This window comes from Haliotis rubra, unplaced genomic scaffold (assembly GCF_003918875.1).
Source record: "Haliotis rubra isolate DU_JTF1 unplaced genomic scaffold, ASM391887v1 Scf25, whole genome shotgun sequence".
NCBI lineage: Eukaryota > Metazoa > Mollusca > Gastropoda > Lepetellida > Haliotidae > Haliotis > Haliotis rubra.
This window is the reverse complement of record NW_025766558.1, coordinates 99,900-125,104: the sequence shown is the minus strand read 5'-3', so window position 1 is coordinate 125,104 and position 25,205 is coordinate 99,900. Positions and strand designations below refer to the sequence as shown.

Sequence of the window (25,205 nt, the reverse complement as noted above, 5' to 3'; positions counted from 1 at the left end):
TACCAGGATGTACGCCCAAGGTGTGTTGATGGCATTGAGATGTACAGTGTACCCTGGGGGTAGAGAAGCAGATTCATAATTGGTGGTATGGGAGTAGGTGCGCGACATGGGACATGTCTAGGATTATTCGCCATAGTGTGAGTGTGTAATGCGTGATGATGCGTTGGTGATCAAGGTGTGTTGATGGCATTGAGATGTACAGTGTACAGGGTGTGTTGAGTGGGGATACTGTTGGGGTGGGGATGCTGTTGGGGTGGGGATGTTGTTGGGGTGGGGGATGGTGTTGGTGTGGGGATGGTGTTGTGTTGGGGATGGTGTTGGTGTGGGGATGATTTGATTTAAACATATTTCTTCAAGAGAATGGACTGGGTACAAGTTATGCCAACTTAGTGAAACCCTCTCCTATTTACAGTGCTTACATGCAAAAGTGAAACAAACTTAACCAAACCTGAAGAGGTTTTCAATTCTTCGAAGAGAGTCGTCCTTGGGGTACATATTATGCATTTTCCACGCTGAAAATGTCCTGTGACAGTTGTATCAATGTTTTTGAATAAAAAGATTGTACAATAAATAAACTTTTTTATTTATTATACGGCCCCCACCTCGTGGAGTTACCTCCCGTTGCGCATGCGCACCAACTGGGTAATCACCTAGGCCCGTATCATCATTCCTTCTGCTGAATAAATCAGTGAACAGAATTGCGGGAGGCGGAGGCCCTACCCAAGGATCTACTCTCTTCAAGAATTGAAAACCTCTTCAGGTTTGGTTAATTCTTCTTCATAGAGATCGTCCTTGGGGTACATATTATGCATAAACACAGACTCCCAAAGACCGGAGGCCAGGGAGGAGGGAATTCTGTCCAAGCACATACAAATAGCTATCGTCAATTGAATAATGTAACAGACGCCATAACACTCACCTGTCACATGTCCCAGTTTTCGCTTCCGCGAGAGGCATTGTGGGAGGAGAACTGACAGGGAGGATTGCACTCAAAGACGACCTCAGAGGTTCGCATAGTAATTCGCATATGGTGCGAAATGTAAACAAAGCCCCACCCACCTTGTGTCGATTAGTGAGCACCGTAGGGGGGAATGTCAAAACGCTCACAACCGACCTAAATACTCCGTAGAGGATCGAAATGAGGTTATTTAGCTCCCAGAAGCGGACATGTCAATTAAACTCAGTATTGACCAGCAGCGTCAACAAAAACCAATGAACCAAGACTCACTCGGTCAGGGTGGCAGGACACTGTCCACTGGAGAGAACAGAACGGCCAAAGCTCGCACGATTACGGGAATGTGTATCGAGCTGATAATGCCGAATAAACGTGCTAGGCCGGCTCCAAATAGCGGCAGAGCAGATCTCTTCAATGGGGAGTGCCGATGCAAAAGCTTTTGATGCGGCTACTGCCCTGACCGAGTGAGCCTTCAACCCCTCAGGGGGAGGCTTGCCCTTAGCCTGATAAGCGGCACAAATACACGAACTAGCCAGCGAGACAAAGTCTGCTTGTTCACCGGCACACCAGCCTTCCCGCCACCGTAACAACAGAACAGCTGGGTACCCGAACAGATTCCCTGCGTTCGTTTGATATAGACCTTGAGTGTCTTACGGACATCCAACGGGTGAGTGCTCGTTGCAGAGGTCCCCGATGTGGAAGGCTGGGTAAGAGTGGGAAGTTCGATAGGAGCTGTCACATGGAAAGCGTGATCGACCTTCGGTCGGTACGTATCCGGGAGGCGAATACTGACACGATCACTGTGAAACACAGTCAGCGCCGGGTCGGACGACATAGCATGTAAATCGCCGACCCTACGCCCAGATGTTACCGCCACCAGAAAAACAGCCTTCCAAGTTAACAACTGAATGGAAATAGCCGATAGGTGTGAGAAAGTGGGACCGGACAGCCAATCGAGCACAATTGACAAATCCCAAGGTGGACTGGTTCGCCTGACAGCAGATTGAACCCGATCCGCGCCAGCTAAAAAGCGCTGTACGAGAGGGTGCGGCCCCAGAAGAGCACCATCGACAGGGGTGTGAAAAGTGGAAATAGCAGTGGAGTAGCCACGAATGGTCGAAGCCGCCAGGCCTTCTTCCAAATGGGCTTGCAAAAACTCCAAAACTCGGACTAAATCCGCAGAAAAGGGATCTGCAATCCCCCTATCTGAACACCAGCGCGCATAGCGGGACCACCTATCCTCATACTGAACGTTTGTCGAATCCCGCCTTGAAGCCAGAATTGTGTCTGCAACTGCTGCAGGAATTCCGCGTGCCTCGAGGCTAGACCTGACAGAGGCCAAGCCACCCACTGAATCCTTGGATTGGGGTGGGGCGCTCTGTTCTGAGTGAGAATGTCCGGTCGTAAAGGTAATAGAACAGGAGGCTGAGCCAGAAACCTGAGAATTACCGGAAACCAGCTCTGTGATGGCCAAAGCGGTGCCAGTAGCACAAGCAGCCGAGCTGGCTGGGTGGACAGCTGTGAAAGGACACGGGGAATGAGTGGTAACGGCGGGAACGCCCAGAGCACTTTGCCCGTCCAATCCAGCAGGAAGGTGTCGGCAGCCAACGCCCTCAGGTCAGGTATTTCGAGAGCAGGACACGGGTGTCTGATTCGTCCCGCCGGACGCAAACAGATCCACCTGGAACGACCCGTACAACTGGGAGATAACTCTGAATATCTGCCTGTCGAGCATCCACTCGTGCGGGGCCAGGATCCGGCCAGAGAGAGCGTCTGCTCGCACGTTCTCCTGCCCCTGGAGATAAACAGGGAGTACCTGAGGAGAAAGTCCCATGTCTCCCGGAGGAGCGCTCAGGACACCGTGCCGCCTTGCTTCAGGATGTACGACATGGACGTCTGGTTGTCCAACTGAAGACGAACCACCTGGCCCTGGACATGCTCTCGGAAGCGCTCGAAAACCAACCGCACAGCTCTCAGTTCCAACACGTTGATGTGAAGGTGGGCTTCGACTTCGGACCAGAGTCCGGACACCGACAGGCTGCCCAGAATACCCCCCCAGCCCGTGAGGGACGCATCGGTCTGAACTGTAAGAGCTGGCGTCGGGATTTCCAAGGGGATCCCCCTGGTGAGATTCCCGACATTGGTCCACCACTGAAGGTGAGGTGTCAACCACCCGGGGACTGTGAGACTCCGCTCCAGGTCCTCCGAGTGAGCCCACAGACTCGCCAAAGCTTGCTGTATAGGGCGCATCCTCAACCGCGCCCGCCACACTACAGAGATCGTCGCCGCCATATGGCCCAGTAGACGGAGCCAAGTCCGTGCTGGTGCCTGGGGCTGGGAGAGGAACGAAGACACCATCTCCCGTACTCTGGTGACCCGGTCGGGCGACAAGGAAACGAGATCCTTGTGTGTTTGGAACCTCGCCCCGAGAAAAACCAAGTCCTGGTTGGGTACCAGGTCGGATTTCTTGAGGTTGATGATCCACCCCAGTCGAACTAGAATGTCTATCACCGTGTGAGTAGCATCTAGGCTCGCTGGCTGTGTTAGTGCGCCGAGCAACCAGTCGTCGAGGTAAGGGTAACAACGCCTTCCTTGCTGAAGCCGAGGGTAGCCGGACTAACATGAGCTTGGTGAACACCCTTGGGGCAGTGGATATGCCAAGGGGAGCACCGTGGAATTGGTAACACATCCCGCCGTGAAGAGAACCGAAGGTACTGCTTGAACGATGGATGTATGGGCACATGCAGATACGCATCCTTGAGGTCGATTGACGTGAGCCAATCGCCGGGCTGAACAGAGGAGATCACCGAGCGCAGTGTCTCCATCTTGAAGGATGGAACTTCGAGCATGCGATTCAACCCCTTGAGGTTGAGAATGGGACGGAACCCGCCGTCTTTCTTCGGGACGAGGAAGTACGTGGAGTAAAATCCCGCCTGTTCCTCGCCCGGGGGTATGCGCTCGATTGCGGACTTGTCCAGCAAAGCCTGAACTTCGTCGCGCAATATGTCCGCCCTTGCCTGACATGACGGCACCGGAGTGCGGCGTATGCCGGTGAAGTCGGGCGGACCTCGCTTCCACAATGGTAAATGGCCGACACTGACGGTGGACAGCACCCAAGTGTTGTTTGTAGCCTTCTCCCACTCCGGCAGGAATAGAGAGAGGTGGCCTCCCACTGGGACGTTGGGTAAGAGCGCGTGCGTGGTCCCGAGTAGCGGAGCTGACTGGGAACTACACACGGCTGGGTCTACAGCCTGATGGGTTAACGGGAGGTCGGGGCAGACCTCCCGCGCCCGCGAAAAGGCTGGGAGCTAGTCGAAGAGGACTGCTCTTTGCCCTTACCCTTGGCGGACCGGTTCCTCCGCCTACCCCTGCCAAGCGGCCGAAGCCAGCCAGCAGACTCGGGTGTAGGCTGCACCCCGGCGGAGGAAGGTGGAACGGGAGCGCAGGGGCGAGAAGCCTGCGGGTGCTCCAACAAGGCCTTAGAGTCCTTGAAGGAGGTAGCTGCAGCGGCAGCCTCCCGTATGACCTGCTGGGCCCCAGGAAACAACGTCGCTCCCAGACGGTAGGGAAGGGCCAGCAAGGTCTGCTGTGTAGCTGCCGAGTACCGAGACGTCGACAGCCACAGCTTGCGCATCCCCATGACTGCGCACATCACCGTCGACGCAGCTGACCGTGAGGAGTCGCGCGCGAGGTGTGCCTGAACTTCGGATAACTGACGGAGTAGCACGACATGCGGAGAAACGTCTCCAGCATGCCCCTCCGCCTCCAGGGCCGACCTCTGTATCGAGGAGAGATAGGCCTCATGGACCACGACCCGCACTGCTGCATGGCGTTCCGGTAGACCTCCTCGTAGGTCCGCTACGCATGCCGCAGGGGGGCGCCCGCGACGGCAAGCGGTGGTGTTAACCGCCCTTGCCGAGCAGCCGGAGCTGCTCCGAGGAAGCCGAGCCTCCCCACAAGGCGACCGGAGTAAACATGCACTCATCCACCACTGAAACAGCGAACAGGGAATCCTCCCCCAGCTGGTACCTCCGGACAAGCTCAGGCAAGTCGAAACGGAGGCGAGACACAGACAGGAGGGGATCAACCACGTCCTGGACCAACGATGGTAGAATACGGAGCAGCGTCTGCGTAGGCTGGCGAGGGGCAAACGCCTCGCCTGGCAGGCGGAACTCAGACGAGTCTGTGCGGCTGGCAGGCACCGCGGCCTGGGGTAGGAACTCGGCAATGCGTTGCCGGACCTCCCGCAAAGCCGACGAAAAACGGAAGGCACCCTCCTGCTCCCCTACCTCCCCAGTATCCATGGACTCGGCGCCCGAGTCCGAGTCCGAGGCTGGGTCTCCTCACGAAGAGGACCCGAACCCCGACCCGGTGGGCGGCCTAGCACCAGGCACAGAAGAGAGGGAGGAGCAGACAGAGCGGCCCGCGTCAGTGCCTGCCATCTCGCACGGACCCCGGTCCCGAGACGCTGGAGGCAGACCAGGCAGAACTGGTGCCTCCGCTCTCATGGGGCGGGACGGCGCAGGGACCAGAACCTCAGGAATCCTCAACGGACCCTGCGCCAACTCCGAGAGGGGGACTGGGAGCGAAGCCTCCCCCTCCGGGGCAGCCGAGGCGTCCGGACCTGAAGCTCGGCGATCCCACCCCCAGACTCTCCGCCCCACGCTCAGAGTGGGCGAGGAACTCCTGCCGGAGCCCTCCAACCGACTCATGAACGAGGGACCTCATCGAGTCCGCGTGCTGCTGGAACATCTGCGTAATTAACGACATGTCAAAAACGCTACTAGGAGCGTGAGAAGGCGACTGGCTGCGTGACTTTTTGCCTTGCCTACGAGGCTTTTTGGCTTTGGACGGGGGGACCTGGGTCAGTTCCCCTCCCGCCTCTCGCATCTCTCTATAAAAGAGAAAATCCGCCGCCCTTCTCTTCTGGGCCCGGGGGGAAAACCCCATGCATATCTCACATGTTTCTGAGATATGGTCCGTTTTTTCCAGACACACAATGCATTTGTCATGGCGGTCAGCCCTGGGAATGCTCTGCCCACAGACCGAACAGGAGGAAAACGCCTAAAAGCAAACACGCAAGCATGTAGCTAACAGCGGACCAGCAGCTAATAGACACGTATAAAACATTGAAAAATATGTGAAGACTACCACGGGAAGAAATAGTTGGTTCAATACGCAATATTACAACGACGTGGCACGCTAAACTTCCCGCCATGGCAGAGCAACATGTGCGTAAACCACGGGGAAAGTTAGCGTAAAATAATACAAAGTCACAATTATGAAACAACCGACCGCAAAGCTTTACTGCTCCTTAGCAAGGACAAGATAAAGACCATACATACAGGTGGTGTCTCAGACATAATTCTCTTGAGTTCCGAAGAGTATAGCACTGCTCTACACATACGTCCTCACACGTTAGTGACAGCAGAAGGAATGATGATACGGGCCTAGGTGATTACCCAGTTGGTGCGCATGTGCAACGGGAGGTAACTCCACGAGGTGGGGGCCGTATAATAAATAAAAAAGTTTATTTATTGTACAATCTTTTTATTCAAAAACATTTATACAACTGTCACAGGACATTTTCAGCGTGGAAAATGCATAATATGTACCCCAAGACGATCTCTATGAAGAAGAATATATGTACAGGGATAGAAAGATATATACAAAAGGATATATACAATACAATTAATACATGAATTATTTAGATCATAAACATTATATCCAATTACTGAACCTTTTGGAGTTTGATCTATATTTTTGAACTTCTTTAAAAATTTGAATATTGTCACTGTACGGAAGATCTGCACTGCCATTTAACAGTACATCTAGGTTTGTTGTGATCTAATGTTACAAATTCTGCTAATATTTTCAAACATTTCCTGTCTGATATTAGAATACAAAGAACATTCCATAAAATAATGATGAGAATTTTCACAGGTAAATTTACAATTACATTCGGGGTGTGGGGATGGTGTTGGGGTGGGGACGGTGAGTGAGTGAGTGAGTGAGTGTCTTTAGCTCCTCCAAACTTGGAGATTTACAATTGAGCAGTAGAGAAGAGTTAGTTAAGTGTTACGACAAATGAATCCACTGGAGAGGAAGAATAGTCCCACAGGGGGTAGCAGTTTAAGATCCTCGATATCGAAGGAGTGTCCCCCAAGCAGAGTTCTTGTTTGTTGGGGTGGGGATGGTGTTGGGGTGTGGATGGTGTTGGGGTGGGGATGGTGTTGAGGGTGGGGGGGATGCTATTGGGGTGGGAATGATGTTGGAATGGGGATGGTGTTGGGGTGGGGATGGTGTTGGTGTGGGGATGGTGTTGGGGTGGGGATGGTATTGGGGTGTGGATGCTGTTGTGGGTGTGGATGCTGTTGTGGCTGCTGCTGGAGGTGGGGGTGCTGGGGATACTGTTGGGGTGGGGTGCTGTTGTGGTTGCAGGGGCTGCTGTTAGGGGTGGGGTGCTGGGGCTGCTGTTGTGGTTGCAGGGGCTGCTGTTGGGGGTGGGATGCTGTTGTGGTTGCAGGGGCTGCTGTTGTGGGTGGGGATGCTGTTGTGGCTGCAGGGGATGCTGTTGGGGTGGGGATGCTGTTGTGGCTGCAGGGGATGCTGTTGGGGCTGCAGGGGATGCTGTTGGGGGTGGGGATGCTGTTGTGGTTGCAGGGGATGCTGTTTGGGGTGGGGATCCTGCTGGGGATAGGGAAAGCACACAGGGTCTGGACAGATAACATGGTGGGGGGTGAGATGTCATTGAGGCACATTTAGGTTTTTTGTATTTATGTAGTTCTTAATTCAGCGTATCTTAGGGTATTTACGAGCAGCAAGTCGAATGGCTGATGATATGTTACCTTGGTAACAAGTGTAACATGGGTATATCGATCATGGAGCTGATGAAAAGAATTGTAGGTTGTCATGGTGACAGACCACAGATAAGCCATGCTGTTACAGGGACTATCACACAGTGTGTGAGTCAGCAACACATGCACTACACACAACACCCATCTCACCTCGTGTTCTTGCAGGTATGCTCGAGCATCATCCAGACTGTCTATAGCTGGATGCTCCATCACCTGCTTCTGTGTCTCGTCAAGCCAGTTTGAACGGCGCTCCAAGTTGTCCCTGTACTCAAAGCTCTTGGTGAACACAGAGGACTTCTCAGACGTGTTTTTCATGCCGGAATCAAGCTTCCCAAACTTGTCCATGATGTCCCTCAGTCGACTCTTCTCCTTGTTGCCGTCAGCACCAGGCTCATCTCTCAAGAGCTCATCCAGGTTCTCGGACAGCCACTTCGCATCATCCATGTACTTGCTCTTGTTCCGCATCGCTTTCTGCAGAACAAGCAGCCACACATGATGAACATGACACAACACAGCTCTAGTGTAATCTGGACTTGACATATACCAACATCTGAGTAGTCTGGACATGACATATATCTGTGTAATCTGGACTTGACATGTATCTGTGTAATCTGGACATGACATATACCAGCATCTGTGTAATCTGGACATTACTTATACCCCCATCTGTGTAATCTGGACATGACATATACCAACAGCTGTGTAATCTGGACATGACATATCTGTGTAATCTGGACTTGACATGTATCTGCATAATCTGGACATGACATATACCAACATCTGTGTAATCTGGACATGACATATACCACCATCTGTGTAATCTGAACATGACATATACCAACAACTGTGTAATCTGGACATGACGTATATCAGTGAAATCTGGACATGACATGTATCTGCATAATCTGGACATGACATATACCAACATCTGTGTAATCTGGACATGACATATACCAACATCTGTGTAATCTGGACATGACATATACCAACATCTGTGTAATCTGGACAGGACATATACCACCATCTGTGTAATCTGAACATGACATATACCACCATCTGTGTAATCTGAACATGACATATACGAACATCTGTGTAATCTGGACGGGACATATGATGACATAATGCATGACAAAACTTGTGAAACTGACTGAGTATGGTTTTACGCTGTTTTTAGCAATATTCCAGCAACATCTAGGCGGGGGACACCAGAAATGGGCTTCACAAATTGTACCCATGTGGGGAATCGAAACCGGGCCTTCGGCGTGATGAGCGAACACTTTAACCACTAGGCCACCCCACTGCCCCAAAACTTGTGCAAACTGGACATGACATCATTATAAGGTCCAATGAGGACTATAGGATGTTGTGAACAGACCTTGATATGTATCTAGTCATGAAATCTTTAACTACATTAAATAAGTACTCATGGGTATTCTATTTGTGCTCTAGAATAAGGAAAATTCTAAAGGGGAGAATGGGAGTCAACGAGGTGTGGAGAGAGGCTTCAGGTAGGGGAGGGGATGACTGGTTTGAGGAAGGGGAGGGGATGACTCCCTTGAGGTAGGGGATGACAGGCTTGAGGTAGGGGAGGGGATGACAGGCTTGAGGTTGGGGAGGGGATGACAGGCTTGTAGGAGAGGGGATGACTAACTTGAGGCGAACAGAGAGAAATGAATGTTGGGGAAAATAGTTATGGGCTTGGAAAGAAGACATGAGAATTCTGTAGGCATGATTCACTAGAAGGGGGAAGAAGTTAAAAAGGGGTAAATGAGTGGAGGTGTTACTGCTTCAACTGTCACATTAGAAAGTGTAAAATGACACTGTATATCTTAATGAAGTAAGAATGTTAAGGATTCGGAGGAGGTGGTTTCTATGTCTATGTCTACTCTACCCATGCATTACCTTGAACTATTCCCAGGTTGCGTAAGACAACACATTGTACTGTTATATAACACAGCTCATGAGACTCATTAACAACAGGTAGGTAAAACAGGTTTTCACAATACAGTTTCAAAAACTGGTGCAATGTTACTGTGGAGGAATATATATAATTTCAACAATACTTCGAACTTCCGGAAATCCCATCCTCAACAATGGCAACCAAACACTCTGCGCATCACTCTGCCATGTTCTTTTATCCCCATGCATCCACCCATAATTCCACGTGCTACCCATACAATACAATACATCCACCCTAATTATCCCCCCCACTATCCCGTACATCCACCCTAAATATCCCACACATCCACCCCCACTATCCCGTACATCCACCCTAAATATCCCACACATCCACCCCACTATCCAGTACATCCACCCAAACTATCCCACACATCCCCACTATCCCAGCATCCACCCTAACTATCCCACACATCCCCCACTATCCCAGTGCACATCCACCCTAACTATCCCATACATCCACCCTAACTATCCCATATATCCACCCCCACTATCCCATACATCCACCCAAACTATCCCATATATCCATCCCCACTATCCCGTACATCCACCCTAAATATCCCACACATCCACCCCCACTATCCCACACATCCACCCAAACTATCCCACACATCCACCCCCACTAACTATCCAGCTCATCCACCCCCACTATCCCACACATCCACTGATTTCCCCATACACGTACCTGGAACTGGGCAAGCATCTCCTTGTACTCATCACTGGTGAGGTCCTCCTTCTGCATCTCCTTCATAAGTCCTTCCACATCCATGATCCAGCGACTCACTTCACCCAACCTGTCACAGCCAAGCAAGCAGTGTGTGTTAGGCAACATTTACCTTCCAATGTATGTTACACATGTACGCTCCACATGTATCCACCCAGAGACACCACATTAGAGGTAACCCTAACTCTCCCTCTACCAATCACACTCACTTTGTGTTGTAGTCCTTCCATCGTTGAGGGAGCTGCTTCAGCTGCTCGTGGGTGTTGTCTGAGATGGAGTGGAGACGTTTCCACCGCTGAAGGTGGTCATCGTACCGGTTCCTCAAGCTGCGTTCGTCCTGGGACAGCTCCAGCAGGTGTTTAGATATGGAGTCCATGCTGCCTAGGCACTTCTCACAGGTGGGGACTAGGTCACTCTCGTGGAACAGTTGCTGCACACAATAGAAACAGGCATCACTTACTGTACACAATAGACACAGGCATCACTAACTGCACACAATAGACACAGGCATCACTAACTGCACACAATAGACACAGGCATCACTAACTGCACACAATAGACACAGGCATCACTAACTGCACACAATAACACACACACACAGGCATCACTAACTGCACACATCACTAACTGCACACAATAGACACAGGCATCACTAACTGCACACAATAGACACAGGCATCACTAACTGCACAGGCATCACTAGACACAGGCATCACTTACTGCACACAATAGACACAGGCATCACTTACTGCACACAATAGACACAGGCATCACTAACTGCACACAATAGACACAGGCATCACTAACTGCACACAATAGACACAGGCATCACTTACTGCACACAATAGACACAGGCATCACTAACTGCACACAATAGACACAGGCATCACTAACTGCACACAATAGACACAGGCATCACTAACTGCACACAATAGACACAGGCATCACTTACTGCACACAATAGACACAGGCATCACTAACTGTACACAACAGACACAGGCATCACTTACTCTGTGTTTAAGCAAAGCGGCCTTGACATCCTGATTTCGAGCCAGCTGTTCCTGGTGTTGTTTGATGGATTTCTCTGCCGATGTCAACCTCTGGAGAAATTTGTCCTCTGGAACTGCAAACTCCAGCTTGAGCAGTTTAATTGGTGCATGGTAGTGTATATTCTGAAACACAAGGAAAAGGTATCTATATGTTTTGGTTTCATATTATTAACCATATGTCAGAACTGGTCTAGACTTGGTGGACTGGCCTCTTGATCAATGACAAGGTACTTCCATACAAAAAGTAGATATGTACCTAGTTGAGTACAAGCACAGTTACAGGGACCTGTACAGGGCAGAACAACACAAGGAAGGTTTTCCAACAGAGCCTACACTGTCGATCTCTGTTCCTTTATCCTCACACACCATTCCCGTCTCTCTTCGCAACGACATTCCTTCCTCCACCCAAGGCACCACCATATAGCTGTGGCATAAAACCAAACTCACTCACTAACTCACTCCACCTGTCCCTTACCTTCCACCGGTTCTCTATTGCTGTCATCTCTATTCTCAGCCCGGGCCTTGTCCTGCTCCTCCAGCTGTACAAGAATCTCCTCCCCGACACTCAGGTAGTCCTGCAGCATTCGCTGGTTTACTCTGTCAAAGAACAGTTTATGTTTGCGAATGAGGCTCTCCGGGTCATCCTCCTTATCTTCCAACACAGTCTCTGCATTGTCCATCCACTCAGACAAGGCATTCTGCTTCTGCTGAAGCAAGCGCCACAATCGTGCAAGATTCTCAAGACGCTTCTCCCAATTTTTAGCAGATGTGACACAGTTCTGGAATCTCATATTTACTGATTTCATAAGTTCATCTGCTGGAGTGAAGTCCACCGACTTCAGTTTACTCTTGGCATTGTTCACTTTGTTATATACTTTGTTCTTGCTTTCAAGAATAGATTTTTGGTAGGTGATCTCTGAGAAATATGCCTTGTGCTTCTCTAGCCTGGCTTCAGTAGCCTCTCCTGACCCGTCCAGTCTGTGAGTCTGCAGAAGTTGTTCTCCCTGCTCCAGCCAGCAGTTCAGATCAGTGATGCCAGTCTCCAGAGACTCCACATTGGGCAGGATGGCCTTGAGTGCCTTGCTCCGGTCAGGGAGCTCCTTCCTCAGCTTCAGAATGATTTCCTTTTGATCGTTGAGTGTCTTCAACATGTCATTGACTACATCCGAGGAGCTGTCCTTTACCAAGGATTGTGCCATCTTTGTTGTTGTCTTGAACACAGCCTCAATCTCCGCCACTTGGGAGCCAAGCACCTGCAAAACAAAGTCCAATAATCCATGAGGGAGATATTGAACAGCTTACTGCTGCAGGAGAAACTGAAATCATCTTCTCAGAATAAATGAGAAGACAACTTTCTGATAGTTTGAATCAATTTGGTTTTTATTTTAGTCAAACATATACCCTATTCTTGGAATGAAGAAGAAAGTGTTAACCACATCATGTCTATGAGGGTCATGACAGTTCGAGAGTCTGTGAGTCAGCTGCTAAGGACAGCCTGTCAGTTCTACCTCTGCATGTTAGTTACCTGTGGGAGGGAAGAGGGGTAGGGGTTTGTGAAACGAGTAACTTACATCAAGCTGCTGCAAGTGTTCCTTCAGGGCAGCGTGTACACATGGAATCTGTGGCCCCACTATTTCATCTGTATTCTGTAGCCAGCCCTTGATCTGGTGGATGCCCTCTGAGTACTCATTGCGAGCCCTGCCAATCACCTCCACCTGCTGGAAGTTGGTGAAGCTATCGGTGAGCTCTGTCTGGCGCCGGTTCAGCAGGGCCAGCGTCTGCCTCACCTCCTCCGCCACCTCAGGCCGGGTTGTTTCCATCAGGAAGTTTCCACTCTGGTTCAGTGACTGGTGCCTTTGCTCGTACTCAGCCATGTCCTCAAAGTAAAGCTGTTGGATAGTCATGAAATGGATGAATCTCACCAAGATGCTAGTAACGATTAGCAATGATATTAGTAATTGTGCTTGTTTAACGCAATTATCAGCAATATTATATATACATGATAGTAGTCTGTACATAATTCAGTCTGGACCATATAATCCAGTGATTGATGTCAAGAACATTGGATTAACACCCTAATCCACTGTCTAACAGCTGGCTGTCTATCTAATGGCTGTTTAACAACAGGCTGTTTAACTAATGGCTGTCTAACTAATGGGAGATAACCACCCACACAACTGGCTGTCTAACTAATGGGAGATAACCATCCACACAACTGGCTGTCTAACTAATGGGAGATAACCATCCAAAGAACTGAGCTGCAATGACATACAGTCCATTAAGTGAGCCTGATCCCCTAATCTAATTAGTTACTTCATACTAGGGTGCTATAGTCCCAGCAGGAATCCCCAATCTTCCTGTCACTGTGTGGATGCTGTTATGCACTGCAGTAGGAATATTCCATTGTATGACGGAAGCATGGTAAAAACAATATAATCTGCTCTAGACATGCAGTAATGGTGATAGAATCAAGACATCATGCACCCTGACCTGCTTCTCCTCAGGCGACCTCTGCATGATCTTCTCGCCTTCCGTCAGCCACACGGTCAGCACCTCTGCGCAGCTGTTGAACATCTTCCATGCATCCTGGACTTCCTCAAGACTCTTCCCTACACTGCGGATCTCCCCTGATGTCTTCTGCCACCGTTCGGTCACATTGCCAAGGAATTTTGTCAAGTCATTGACTTCAATTTGATCTGGAAAGAGATGAACATGCAGTGTTTAACTTGAACAATGGAACAGTAGATAAAATAGTGAGTGAGTGAGTTTAGTTTTACACCGCACTGAGCATATATTCCAGCTATGTGGCGGTGGTCAGTAAATAATCAAGTCTGGACCAGACAATCCAGGGATCAACAGCATCAGCATCAATCTACGCAATTGGGATACAATGACATGTGTCAAACCAGTCAGTGAGCCTGACCACCCAATCCCGTTGGTCACCTCTTACGACAATCATGGGTTACTGAAGACAAATTCTAGATGAAATAAGAAACCCATGAGGTATAGAAGCATGAATCAGCATCAGGCTGTGGTTACATCCAGGTCCAACCAATCCTCAGCAACTCACCTCCGCCATTGTTCTTGTAAGCGTCTGCCTTCTTCTTGGTGTCATCATGGGTCTTCTTGTAGTTGTCAAACAGCTGCCCATTCACAACAAAATCCTGCAAAGGAAAAGATTTGTCTGAATCATACAATCATGATCATTCATAAACTTTGTTAGAACAACCCAATAATCTTTCCTTTCATCACTGACCTAACCTGATGTTCAAGGAATACCACACTCCCTTTCACTGACCTGGTAATCTTCTGACATGGCTTCCACCTCCTCCAGCCGCCCATATTTTACTGTCCACAGTGCTGCCTTTTCTTCAGCTGCCAGTAAGTATGCCAGTAGGAGATACCGCACTTCCAAGTACTCCAAGCGGCGCTGTCTTCTCGGGGCACATTTCTCCACATTCACCATCCGCTTATGAAGTAAGTCCATATGAGGCGGGTGTAGAGACTCACCCTCATAGCGTCCTGCTTTCTTAATTTGTTGGAAGAACTGTTTCTGTGATTCTAAGTCTTTAAAAAATACTTTGTGTTCGCCTAACAAGTTGCCCATCTGCACAGCCATCTCCTCTGCTTCATCCACCTGCTGTTCCCTCTTCTCCAGCAGACGCTCGGCGTTGTACAGCCACTGACCAAACTGACCAAGGCGGCCAGGCAAACTGAGGTCCAGCTTCAGCAGCCAGCTGGGTCAAGTCCTCTGCCTCGCGCCACTTTGTGTCCAGCTTCTGCCAGTCAGACATGTTCAGCTTAGCAGCTTTCCCTGACAAAACTTTCTCGCCAATCTTCTTGTAAACTGGTTCTCGCTTGTCCATCTCAGATTTGAAAAGCAAATATTCCTGAAACAATAAAAGAAAACAAAAATTCAGATACTTGGTTCCTCTCAAGGCCCAGTCAGCTCCCTAACTTGTGTCAATGCCAGTCAGTGTCACCTCCAATAAACTTTCCTCTGTGTTTAACACAGAGCATGTTATTCAGGTGTTTACACTGTTACAAACTTTTGTGGGTTGCCAACTGATGGACATCTTGTCAATTGTTTTGGAACCTGAGGTCAACAAAAAGCTGTAGCGCGGTACCTTGAGTTCTGCCTGTCTGTCAGAGACAGGCTGCTGGGCTGCTCTGTCCAGGACGTCCTTGGCGTCCTGGTTCAGCCAGTTCATCAGGGCGCTGTATGCCTGCATCTCCTGGTCAGCTGTGTCCAGCTTTAGACTCGGGACGCCCTGGAACTGGAACATAAAGCAAGCAGGCTCATGAGGAGGACACTATCTGATTCTTGCCACACATATCTCCATCAATATGCAAAGTAACATGTTATCTGTGAGAATCGTGACAAAAATGTGACAGCGTGACGTGTGTGGATGAGAACCATGACAGCTAGTTTGTGTGGATGAGAACCATGACAGCTAGTTTGTGTGGATGAGAACCATGACAGCTAGTTTGTGTGAATGAGAACCATGACAGCTAGTTTTTGTAGATGAGAACCATGACAGCTAGTTTGTGTGGATGAGAACCATGACAGCTAGTTTGTGTTGACGACAACTGTGACAACAAGCTGCCATGTCACTTTAATGTGTCTTCTTGAAGAAACTTTCTTTTCTCATAACTTCCTACAGTAGTATATAGTTTGTATATCTGTACATTTGTGGTGAACAAGGTATGGTATTGTAGACAGCTACTCACATTGGCATCTCCAGCCTCAGGGTAAGCCTTCAGGATGGTGGCCACATACGTCATCAGAGATTTCTCATCGGGCTTCTCCACATCAACATCTGGAACCGCAAATAATGGACAAATACATCACTGCAATAACTTTCAGCAAATCTCAGTGAGATTAATCAGACTAAAATGCAGAGAATAACCTACAAATCAGAATTAATGATTGAAATTATCTGAAAATCCCATCATAACATGCAATGTCTTGTGGCACTACAAGTGTCCTGTGATGTGACAAGTGTCTGACCTTCAGGGTCAAGCAGTCGCGGAATGCCCAGCTCATTCTCAGCTGTGGAGAAGGCGTGCTCCAGGTTGATGCGGGCATTTTGCTTGCGAATTTCCTCCATATCCACCAGGTCAGGGCGGATATTGTGGATCATTGCATTGAAGGCCACTCCATCTCTCCAGCTCTTCCCAAAGTCTGTGACCTTCAGACCATATTTCCTGCAATGAATACACAGACATAAATCTCGTCACCACTCCCACTTCACAACGACATTCACCACCAACATTCCACCAAACATGATGTAGAATACCTGTCAGAAGTTCTTAGTTGCCTACCCATCAAGTCAATATATGCTGTGAACATTATTTCTGTAACAGCAACTCCCATCAATGACAGTAGATGCTTTATCATCAATATGATGTACTCAATAAGACGTCACCTAAATGTTGCCATTTCCATCTGATCACAACCGTGATCATCATTGTCGTTATGATTCTGCTGTTTACAGCTGTATGTGCAGGTGTGTCTGCAGGTGTGATGTCTGCAGGAGTGATGTCTGCAGGTGTGATGTCTGCAGGAGTGTCTGCCAGTGTGATGTCTGCAGGTGTGTCTGCCAGCGTGATGTCTGCAGGTGTGTCTGCCAGTGTGATGTCTGCAGGTGTCTGCCAGTGTGATGTCTGCCAGTGTGATGTCTGCAGGTGTGTCTGCCAGTGTGATGTCTGCAGGTGTGATGTCTGCAGGTGATGTCTGCCAGTGTGATGTCTGCAGGTGTGTCTGCCAGTGTGATGTCTGCAGGTGTGTCTGCCAGTGTGATGTCTGCAGGTGTGTCTGCCAGTGTGATGTCTGCAGGTGTAGTGTCTGCCAGTGTGATGTCTGCAGGAGTGTCTGCCAGTGTGATGTCTGCAGGTGTGTCTGCCAGTGTGATGTCTGCAGGTGTCTGCCAGTGTGATGTCTGCAGGTGTGTCTGCCAGTGTGATGTCTGCAGGTGTGTCTGCCAGTGTGATGTCTGCAGGAGTGTCTGTCAGCGTGATGTCTGCCAGTGTGATGTCTGCAGGAGTGTCTGCCAGTGTGATGTCTGCAGGAGTGTCTGCCAGTGTGATGTCTGCAGGAGTGCCTGCCAGTGTGATGTCTGCAGGAGAGACTGCCAGTGTGATGTCTGCAGGTGTGTCTGCCAGTGTGATGTCTGCAGGAGCGTCTGCCAGTGTGATGTCTGCAGGTGTGTCTGCCAGTGTGATGTCTGCAGGAGTGTCTGCCAGTGTGATGTCTGCAGGTGTGTCTGCCAGTGTGATGTCTGCAGGAGAGTCTGCCAGTGTGATGTCTGCAGGAGTGTCTGCCAGTGTGATGTCTGCAGGTGTGTCTGCCAGTGTGATGTCTGCAGGAGTGTCTGCCAGTGTGATGTCTGCAGGTGTGTCTGCCAGTGTGATGTCTGCAGGAGTGTCTGCCAGTGTGATGTCTGCAGGTGTGTCTGCCAGTGTGATGTCTGCAGGTGTGTCTGCCAGTGTGATGTCTGCCAGTGTGATGTCTGCAGGTGTGTCTGCCAGTGTGATGTCTGCAGGTGTGTCTGCCAGTGTGATGTCTGCAGGTGTGTCTGCCAGTGTGATGTCTGCAGGTGTGTCTGCCAGTGTGATGTCTGCAGGAGTGTCTGCCAGTGTGATGTCTGCAGGAGTGTCTGCCAGTGTGATGTCTGCAGGTGTGTCTGCCAGTGTGATGTCTGCAGGTGTGTCTGCCAGTGTGATGTCTGCAGGAGTGTCTGCCAGTGTGATGTCTGCAGGTGTGTCTGCCAGTGTGATGTCTGCAGGAGTGTCCGCCAGTGTGATGTCTGCAGGTGTGTCTGCCAGTGTGATGTCTGCCAGTGAGGTGTCTGCAGGTGTGTCTGCCAGTGTGATGTCTGCAGGAGTGTCTGCCAGTGTGATGTCTGCAGGTGTGTCTGCCAGTGTGATGTCTGCAGGTGTGTCTGCCAGTGTGATGTCTGCAGGTGTGTCTGCCAGGGGGCATCCACTTACTTGGCTAGTACGCTGTCTGCCCAAGCCAGTAGGCTCTGTTTCGGCAGTGTAGGTTTCTTCTTTTTGGACGGCCCATCACCGTCCATGTCTCCCATAGTTGGCACATTGGACATTGTCTCTTCAATCTGCACAGACATGAACATGTGATCAGCGGAATAACATTCAACACCACCCTCGAACCCTTCAGCATCCAACCTAACAAAGGAGTTATTCAACATCTTTGTCAGTGCCCCTAACCAGAGAGTCAGGAAAATTTCAAAATATTACCAAAAGCCAGCAGCCATTTCCAGTAGCACTTCTGGGTCACAGTGTCTATAATTACCATGGTTACACACCTAGTGGGGGGACTGTAGGGTTGCTGGGAATATTCCAGCCATATGACAACAGCCTCTAAATAATCAAGTCTGGACCAAACAATCCAATGACTGTGAGCAATGATGCATGTCATTGGCGTACAATAATATGCAGTCAACATGTCACCATATTTGGTCACTTGTCACCACCAGCACAGGTCACGGGAGACCTACTCTAACCTGAAATCTCCACAACAAACCTGGAAGTACAGGATGATGGTCCAGATGAGACCCAGGACAATGGAAGGCTTCCCATCTGCGATGTCAGTGGAGTTGATATTAACCATTTTGATCTGAAGACAGATAAATACAAGCCAGGTGACATTGTGACATTCTTTCACTCACACCGAGGTAGAAGATGTAGCTAATTAAGACACTGTAATGTTTAATCAAGGTGAGGTACAAAACAGGCAGATATATTGTCATGGCAACAGCAACTCACATTTTTCTTCGTGAGGAATGATAATGCTGTGGAAATGTTGCTGAGATGATGTGGTCGCTTGAGACGGGGACCTTTCTCCATTGGCTGGAACAGAAGCAGACACATGTACAGGGCACTGGTTGCCATGGATACATCACACATATCATACACTGGTTGCCATGGATACATCTTACATACAGGGCACTGGGGGGCATAGATACATCTTACACACAAGACACTGGTTGCCATAGATACATCTTACATACAGGACACTGGTGGCCATAGATACATCACACATATAATACACTGGTTGCCATAGATACATCACACATATAATACACTGGTTGCCATAGATACATCTTACATACAGGACCCTGGTGGCCATAGATACATCTTACATACTGGACACTGGTGGCCATAGATACATCTTACATACAGCACACTGGTGGCCATAGATACATCACACATATGGGGTACTGGCTGCCATAGATACATGAATACATAGATCGCATGTGCAGGTCAAAGGTTGCTATGGATACATGACACATACAGGACACTGGTTTCTGTAGATACATCACAAATATACATATCTGGTTACAAGATGGTTGACAAATGTGTTCAGAATGAATTTAAGTGTTCCTTCCAAACTAGTAGGAAAGTAGGGGAGTATTCAGCAGTAATCTCTTTGTGCTTTTCTATCCACTATTTTGCATCTTTCATCTTGATACACTGTTCATGATGTAGCCTAGTTATTCTACAATTTTCACAATTCTATTTTAAGTGATTATTATTATTTTCCAGTGACACAAAAGAAGGAAGTTCTAATATGGGCGAAGTATGACATTCTGTGACTCATTGTGCCCTGGCCCACTGTATTGTCCTATATATAACCTGGCATAATGATGGGTGGAGCAGATGCTCTGGCCCTTCACTTAAGAGTAGTCCTGAGGACTAATGAAACAAATTAGGAGCAGTTACAGCAACGATGCCAGTGGAGTACTACTTATCATCATCTCAATCAGACTTTGGTCAATCCTGAATACTGCTTCAATGTCTTCTAAATGAATAAGACCATTAGCATTATGTCGCGCTATTGTTATTGCATTTGATTCCAAGACAGAAACTGATTTAAACAAGTAAAGCTGAAGCAGATGTACGCCATTATAAGATCAATCATAAAGAAAGTTTTGGCTGCAACAAATACACCAAGAGGCAAATATGAGGTTTGTGATTATATAGTAACAATACGAACATTTATTCATGAATACTTTATGTTCAAAGGAATGAAAATAACAAATATGTCATGTAGTTGCTTGGTTGAAATATTTCAATGACATTTTCTGCAAAACATGAAGTTCTATACTGCAAACAATGCCACTTAGGCCTACTGACACTGCTGTAAGGGGCCTTGGCAAAATGAAACAAGTTATGCTACTGACACTGCTGTAAGGGGCCTTGGCAAAATGAAACAAGTTATGCTACTGACACTGCTGTAAGGGGCCTTGGCAAAATGAAACAAGTTATGCTACTGACACTGCTGTAAGGGGCCTTGGCAAAATGAAACAAGTTATGCTACTGACACTGCTGTAAGGGGCCTTGGCAAAATGAAACAAGTTATGCTACTGACACTGCTGTAAAGGGCCTTGTCAAAAAGTGAAACAAGTTATTGCTGAAACAAGCTACTACTCGACACTGCTGTAAGGGGCCTTGGCAAAATGAAACAAGTTATGCTACTGACACTGCTGCTAAGGGCCCTTGGCAAAATGAAACAAGTTATGCTACTGACACTGCTGTAAACAAGGGACACTTTGTAGCAAAATGAAACAAGTTATGCTACTGACACCGCTGTAAGGGCCTTGTCAAAATGAAACAAGTTATGCTACTGACACTGCTGCTTCTGTGAAGTTATGGACACTCGCCTTGGCAAAATGAAACAAGTTATGCTACTGACACTGCTGTAAGGGGCCTTATAAGCAAAATGAAACAAGTTATGCTACTGACACTGTAAGGGGCCTTGGCAAAATGCTGTAAGGGGCTTTGTCAAAATGAAACAAGTTATGCTTACTGACACTGCTGCTGTAACGCTTGGCAAAATGAAACAAGCTAAGGGTAAGGGCCTTGTCAAAATGAAACAAGTTATGCTACTGACACTGCTGTAAACAAGTTATGCTACTGACACTGCTGTAAGCCTTGGCAAAATGAAACAAGTTATGCTACTGACAGTGCTGTAAATGGGCTACTGACAGTGCTGTAAGGGGCCAAAATGAAACAAGTTATGCTACTGACAGTGCTGTAAGGCGCCTTGTCAAAATGAAACAAGTTATGCTATTGACACCGCCGGCAAATGAAACAAGTTATGCTACTGACATGCTGGCAAAAAATGAAACAAGTTATGCCACTGACACTGCTGTAAGGGGCCTTGTCAAAATGAAACAAGTTATGCTACCGACACTGCTGTAAGGGGCCAAGTTATGCTACTTGACAAAATGAAACAAGTTATGCTACTGACACTGCTGTAAACAAGGGCCTTGTCAAAATGAAACAAGTTATGCGCTGACACTGCTGTAAGGGGCCTTTGGCAAAATGAAACAAGTTATGCTTACTGACACTGCTGTAAAGGGCTTCATCAAAATGAAACAAGTCATGCTACTGACACTGCTGCTAAGGGGCCTTGGCAAAATGAAACAAGTTATGCTACTGACACAAAATGCTGTAAGGGCCTTGGTCAAAATGAAACAAGTTATGCTACTGACACCGCTGTGGCTGTTATGGGGCCTTGGCAAAATGAAACAAGTTATGCTACTGACACTGCTGTAAGGGGCCTTGGCAAAATGAAACAAGGTTATGCTACACTGACAGTGCTGTAAGGGGCCCTTTGTCAAAATGAAACAAGTTATGCTACTGACACTGCTGTAAGGGGCCTTGGCAAAATGAAACAAGTTATGCTACTGACACTGCTGTAAGGGGCCTTGGCAAAATGAAACAAGTTATGCTACTGACACTGCTGTAAGGGGCCTTGGCAAAATGAAACAAGTTATGCTACTGACACTGCTGTAAGGGGCCTTGGCAAAATGAAACAAGTTATGCTACTGACACTGCTGTAAGGGGCCTTGGCAAAATGAAACAAGTTATGCTACTGACACTGCTGTAAGGGGCCTTGGTCAAAATGAAACAAGGTATGCTACTGACAGCTGCTGTAAGGGGCCTTGGCCAAGTTATGCTCAAAATGAAACAAGTTATGCTACTGACACTGCTGTAAGGGGCCTTGGCAAAATGAAACAAGTTATGCTACTGACACTGCTGTAAGGGGCCTTGGCAAAATGAAACAAGTTATGCTACTGACACTGCTGTAAGGGGCCTTGGCAAAATGAAACAAAATGAAACAAGGAAACAAGTTATGCTACTGACACTGCTGTAAGGGGCCTTGGCAAAATGAAACAAGTTATGCTACTGACACTGCTGTAAGGGGCCTTGGCAAAATGAAACAAGTTATGCTACTGACACTGCTGTGGGCGCCAGCCTTGCTCAAAATGAAAAACAAGTTATGCTACTGACAGTGCTGTAAGGGGCCTTGGCAAAATGAAACAAGTTATGCTACTGACAGTGCTGTAAGGGGCCTTGGCAAAATGAAACAAGTTATGCTACTGACAGTGCTGTAAGGGGCCTTGGCAAAATGAAACAAGTTATGCTACTGACAGTGCTGTAAGGGGCCTTGGCAAAATGAAACAAGTTATGCTACTGACAGTGCTGTAAGGGGCCTTGGCAAAATGAAACAAGTTATGCTACTGTATTTTGCACAACTCATTAAGATAAACAAGAGTCATCAGAAGATGACATATGCCCCCGGCCCCCACATATTTTAAAAAACAAATCATCTGACAGTTACTTAAAGTCCAGCTTGACTTTTTTCTAAACTATGTCCAAATCGTTTCCATGGAAATCATGAGAAATATAAATGCCAAATATCTGTAAATAGCAAAAAAGGCACCATTTCAAAATTTGCCTAATATATCTGCCAAGTTCTGTTAAAAGATACTGAACGCTTTTCGAGTTGTGCACCGGAAATGAAGCCCACCCCTCCCTTTTGGGGCTAAGTCCTAATCGTTTCCATGGAAACCGGGAAAAATAAAAATGCCAAAAATCTGCAAATAGCAAAAGGCACCACTTAAGGTTCTGTTTGATATATCTACCAAGTTTTGTTGAAAAAATATTGCACGGTTTTTGAGTTATGCTCTGAAACAAAATGATTGATTGGACGGACGGACGAGGGGACTATATCCCTCCGCATTAGATGCCGGGGATAAAACAAACTAGTCCCAAGTAAAAACAATTTCTCTTTAAAAATACTCTTAAATATTTGATTCTAGTGACCATGATTAAAGACTTGAATTCAATGGGTTGCGGTGTACGCCATACTTCGATTTGATTCACCAAATATGCATGTGAATCGCAACATGTCTACCAAAAAATCAAACATAATTAAAACACAGTTATCACTTCTTCATGACATATAATATGCATTGCTGATTATGAAAAACATATTAACAAAATTATAAGCCGCGATAATCGCAAATCAAAAAGTGCAATATTTTGTACTTGGGTTTACCTCCCTCAAACGGCTTGCAGCCGGGATACCAACCCAGTCAGAGCTGGTGGGTGTGCACTCAAGTGTAACGGCTGGTTCATTAGCAGATGCTGCCTTCACGCTCATTGTGTGTGTATATAGAGATGTTGGGTTTTGTAAATACATGCTCATTTTTGTGTATAACATTTTGCAATCAACAGACATCATAACATGTCATGTGTTCAAGTATCACACCTGCCTGTCTGTGTAATTACATAATGTGACAGAGACTCTAACTTCGTGGGCCATAAATCAATGGCGCGCTTTGTTTATGGTGTATAGCCTGATTGGTGTTAAGTTCAAATTGCATGTGGTCAGTGATCGCAGTTGTGTATTGAATATTGTCATTAGCAGACAGGCAGGCAGTGACACACAGGTGTCAATAAACAAGACATTGAGTTTTATTCAGACAGCTATTGATATCTATATCACAGTTAGAAATTGTGTCAACGCTAAATAATGACATTGCTTTGGCATCTAACTGAGAAAGTGATTCGCAAGAAGAACGTGGTGGTGAAATAGACAAATGAAATTATATAAACAGTTTATTTACTGTCATAACATATAAAAAGCTCTCGTGCCTGTGAGATATCAACAAAACATTATGAAAATAGCTCAAACTAAAGCCTTCTCCGAAAGTATTCACTTGTGACAGCCCGCCCAAGTTGCGCTTTAACCCATTTCACTCGCGCGATCGCATAGCGAGCCGAGCCCAGCTGTTGAAACCCGTATTCCCCAGAAAAGTCGGGCTTAAAAAATTAGTGAAACGCTTGAACTCCGATTTCGCATGCTTTTTTTCATCGCTATTTTTCAACTTTATAAGTTGAATTTGCATTTTATGACGCTTTGTTTCGTAAGTCCATACCGAAGGTATCAGAATCTGCAAAGTTGTGGTTTTACGTTGCATGTGACCTTTAATAAAACAAATCAGGACAGATTCTCAGGACTTTTTCATTACATAATAACCTAGGCATGGTTTATCTGAACTCCAGCTAGAAGACCACCATCAACAGGTCCATGTATTCCTGTGTATGTGCTCAAGGCAAGGTCATATACCTACACAAGAATATCCAACACATACATATACACATAAAACCATGGCAACAACATTTGAGATAGCATATACTGAAAATCATGTCCGCTGTAAAATATAACTTGCAACTTGGAACCAACTCAGTAAGAGACCTGGCCATGTTTGACCTTGAGGTGCATATCACTGGAGAGATTAGTCAACGCTAACCTTGTGGTACTGCCATTACTTCTACACTGTGTC

At 47.5% G+C, this 25,205-nt stretch overlaps 1 protein-coding gene across 1 annotated transcript in view; it reads right to left on the bottom strand.

Moving 5' to 3' along the window:
- Positions 1 to 25,205, bottom strand: part of LOC124279302 (nesprin-1-like) — a 93,139-nt gene that overhangs the window by 49,043 nt on the left and 18,891 nt on the right. The window contains 17 exon segments of the mRNA XM_046715114.1: positions 7,963 to 8,283; positions 10,454 to 10,562; positions 10,702 to 10,922; positions 11,503 to 11,664; positions 12,017 to 12,055; positions 12,057 to 12,794; positions 13,113 to 13,430; positions 14,032 to 14,237; positions 14,612 to 14,705; positions 14,840 to 15,278; positions 15,280 to 15,431; positions 15,669 to 15,818; positions 16,273 to 16,361; positions 16,553 to 16,749; positions 18,535 to 18,659; positions 19,088 to 19,180; positions 19,330 to 19,413. Coding sequence (XP_046571070.1) covers positions 7,963 to 8,283; positions 10,454 to 10,562; positions 10,702 to 10,922; positions 11,503 to 11,664; positions 12,017 to 12,055; positions 12,057 to 12,794; positions 13,113 to 13,430; positions 14,032 to 14,237; positions 14,612 to 14,705; positions 14,840 to 15,278; positions 15,280 to 15,431; positions 15,669 to 15,818; positions 16,273 to 16,361; positions 16,553 to 16,749; positions 18,535 to 18,659; positions 19,088 to 19,180; positions 19,330 to 19,413 — 3,537 coding nt within the window.